At 43.5% G+C, this 3,345-nt stretch overlaps 1 protein-coding gene across 1 annotated transcript in view; it reads left to right on the top strand.

Annotated features, from left to right (window-relative positions):
- Positions 1–464: 464 nt before the first annotated feature.
- The window catches only part of LOC123741863 (E3 ubiquitin-protein ligase TRIM47-like), a 6,685-nt gene continuing 3,804 nt past the window's right edge, over positions 465–3,345 (top strand). Inside the window, exons 1-2 of the mRNA XM_082971547.1 lie at positions 465–1,113; positions 1,546–1,641. Of these exons, the coding sequence (XP_082827673.1) occupies positions 517–1,113; positions 1,546–1,641 (693 nt within the window). The 5' untranslated portion in view covers positions 465–516. The remainder of the gene's footprint in view (positions 1,114–1,545; positions 1,642–3,345) is intronic.

The raw sequence follows: 3,345 nt of genomic DNA, 5'->3' as shown, positions 1-3,345 counted from the left end.
ACCCACAATAACATCTGATAAATATGTGTATGAAACCAATGAAATAAAATGTGATTGTATTGTTGAAAGTGTTAGATAATTCTCAATCCGTGTTGTGTCTTGTCTAAGAACAGCCCTTAGCCGTGGTACTGTATAATAACCATATATCACACCTCCTCAGGACTTATTGATTTATAAGGCATTATAAAGGTGATTAAAATAATGATACATACGTACTTCATAGAAAACTGTTACCCTTCATATATTCTAACAACTCACATTTTAAGATTCATTATGTCATGTGTTCCATGTTATGGGCTCTAACCAAGGAACAAGACTATTTGTCTCCCTCTTGCTGTTGCATGCAGTTCCTCTCTCTCTTCCTCCCTCCCTCTAACCCCTCCCTCCCTCCCTCTAACCCCACCCCTCTGGAAGAACCAGGAAATCCCTCCCCCTCCCACAAACTCTCTTCTGAGGAAACGAAACTGATCTGAGTCTCTGTGTCGTCTGTCTATGTGAGAGTGAACAACCGTCCAAATGGCTCAACAGGGAGTTCTGCTGGACCAGGACCAGTTCTGTTGTTCTGTCTGTCTGGATCTACTGAAGGAACCAGTCGCCATCCCCTGTGGACACAGTTACTGTAGGAGCTGTATTGAGGGCTGCTGGGATCAGGATGTTCTGAAAGGGGTCTATAGCTGTCCTCAGTGCAGACAGACCTTCAGTCCGAGGCCTACGCTGAGTAAAAATAACATGTTGGCTGAGCTGGTGGAGAAACTGAAGAAGACAGGACTCCAGGCTGCTCCCCCTCCTGCTCTGTGCTATGCTGGACATAGAGATGTGGCGTGTGATGTCTGCACTGGGACCAGAAAGCAGAAAGCCCTCATGTCCTGTCTGGTGTGTCTGGCCTCTTACTGTGAGACTCACCTCCAATCTCACTACGAATCTCCTGCTTTGAAGAGGCACAAGCTGGTCAAAGCCACCGCACAACTACAGGAGAAGATCTGCTCTCATCATGACAAACTGCTGGAGGTTTACTGTCGTACCGATCAGCAGTGTATCTGTTATCTGTGTACAATGGATGAACATAAAGGCCATGATACAGTGTCAGCTGCAGCAGAGAGGACTGAGAAACAGGTAAGACCAGAACAACTTATTGGTGACTGTCTGATAAACAAAGAATTCAAGATACAGTAGGAACTAAGGCTGTTTGAATATGAGATCATTGAAATGAAATGAATCCTCAGCAGAACAAATATGAACACAAACCTTGAGTATATTGATATGTCAACCCAGATTCTCCAGATGTATCACCATTTTATAATGTCAAACACTATTATCATTCTGAATGGCCTTTTATGAGTCCAAAGTTCAGTCTCAACCTGTTGATACATGTAGTCCTACCATAAAAACTATAATCATTCACATAGCAACAAATAAATATCATTTAGTAAATGGACCATCCATTTTTTAGACCTTCCTCTCTATGGGCCCTATGTCACATTACTATACTATTGATCTACTGGACTAATAAAGCTTGACAGCTCATTGAAGAGTGATTCTCCACAGAGGCAGCTGGAGATGAGTCAGCAGAAGGTCCAGCAGAGATTCCAGGAGAGAGAGAAGGAGCTGAAGGAGCTCCAACAGGCTGTGGAGTCTTTCAAGGTGAGTATTGTTGACCAGAGGAGACACACCATTTCACCTGTCTCCTCCAGTCAGAGAGAGAGAGAGAGAGAGGTAGAGGGGCCCCTATCCAATCCCACTGACCCCACTGTTGGGAACAGGTTGTCACTGCTGAGGCAGTGAAGAAAGTAGAGGAGGATGGGTCAAGGCTGAAGGATCCTGAGAGGATCCCTGTGAGTAGTAGATCTGTGACAGCACAGAGGGATGGGCCAACCAGCGATATATGCTTCAGTAAGGTTGGCTTCTTAGTGTTCATAGCAAATGGTTATCAACTGTACCGCAGAAATGGAATGTAAATCACAGAAAAAAATATGTTGTTTTTGTGGCAGCTGCAGAGAAGTATTTGGTCATACTAGATTTGACTTCAGAAGAGTTCCAGGGTGTGTTGAGTGGTGGTGTCCCGTCCTCCCAGGTCGTTGGCCTGGTGCAGGAGCAGATAGGGTCAAAGTAGTGGAATGGGGGTAGTGGGTTTTAATGAGTGTAGGGTTAGTTGGCCTGGTGCAGGAGCAGATAGGGTCAAAGTAGTGGAATGGGGTAGTGGGTTTTAATGAGTGTAAGATTAATTGGCCGGGTGCAGGAGCAGATAGTGTCAAAGTAGTGGAATGGGGTAGTGGGTTTTAATGAGTGTAGGGTTAGTTGGCCTGGTGCAGGAGCAGATAGGGTCAAAGTAGTGGAATGGGGTAGTGGGTTTTTAATGAGTGTAGGGTTAGTTGGCCTGGTACAGGAGCAGATAGGGTCAAAGTAGTGGAATGGGGTAGTGGGTTTTAATGAGTGTAGGGTTAGTTGGCCTGGTGCAGGAGCAGATAGGGTCAAAGTAGTGGAATGGGGTAGTGGGTTTTAATGAGTGTAGGGTTAGTTGGCCTGGTGCAGGAGCAGATAGGGTCAAAGTAGTGGAATGGGGTAGTGGGTTTTAATGAGTGTAGGGTTAGTTGGCCTGGTGCAGGAGCAGATAGGGTCAAAGTAGTGGAATGGGGTAGTGGGTTTTAACCTCTATGGGCTAGGTGGGACGCTAGCGTGCCACCCGTGGTGCACTCCATCAACAGCAGGTGCATTTCAAGAGCGGCAAATTTGAATCCAAATAAATGTCAAAATTCAAATTTTTCAAACATACAACTATTTTACACCCTTTGAAAGATAAACATCTCCTTAATCTAACCACGTTTTACGATTTCAAAAAGGTTTTACGGCGAAAGCATAAATTTAGAGTATGTTAGGACAGTACATTTACAAGAGTTGTGTGTAATGTTTTGTCAAGTCAAAGACAGGGTCACCAAAACCATAAAACCAGCTAAAATGATGCACTAACCTTTTACAATCTCCATCAGATGACACTCCTAGGACATTATGTTAGACAATGCATGCATTTTTAGTTCTATCAAGTTCATATTTATATCCAAAAACAGCGTTTTACTATGGCATTGATGTTGAGGAAATCGTTTCCCTCCAATAACCGGCAGTCAAGTCAGCGTCACAAATTAAATAATTAAAATTAGAAAACATTGGTAAAATATTATATTGTCATTTAAAGAATTATAGATTTACATCTCTTGAACGCAATCAACTTGCCAGATTTAAAAATAACCTTACTGGGAAATCACACTTTGCAATAATCTGAGCACTGCGCCCAGAAAAATACGCGTTGCGATACAGACTAGACGTCATGTTGGGGAGATCTAAAATCGAAAA

This window comes from Salmo salar, unplaced genomic scaffold (assembly GCF_965601325.2).
Source record: "Salmo salar unplaced genomic scaffold, fSalSal1 ptg000322l, whole genome shotgun sequence".
In the NCBI taxonomy this organism is placed as follows: domain Eukaryota; kingdom Metazoa; phylum Chordata; class Actinopteri; order Salmoniformes; family Salmonidae; genus Salmo; species Salmo salar.
This window is presented reverse-complemented; position numbering and strand designations above follow the sequence as displayed.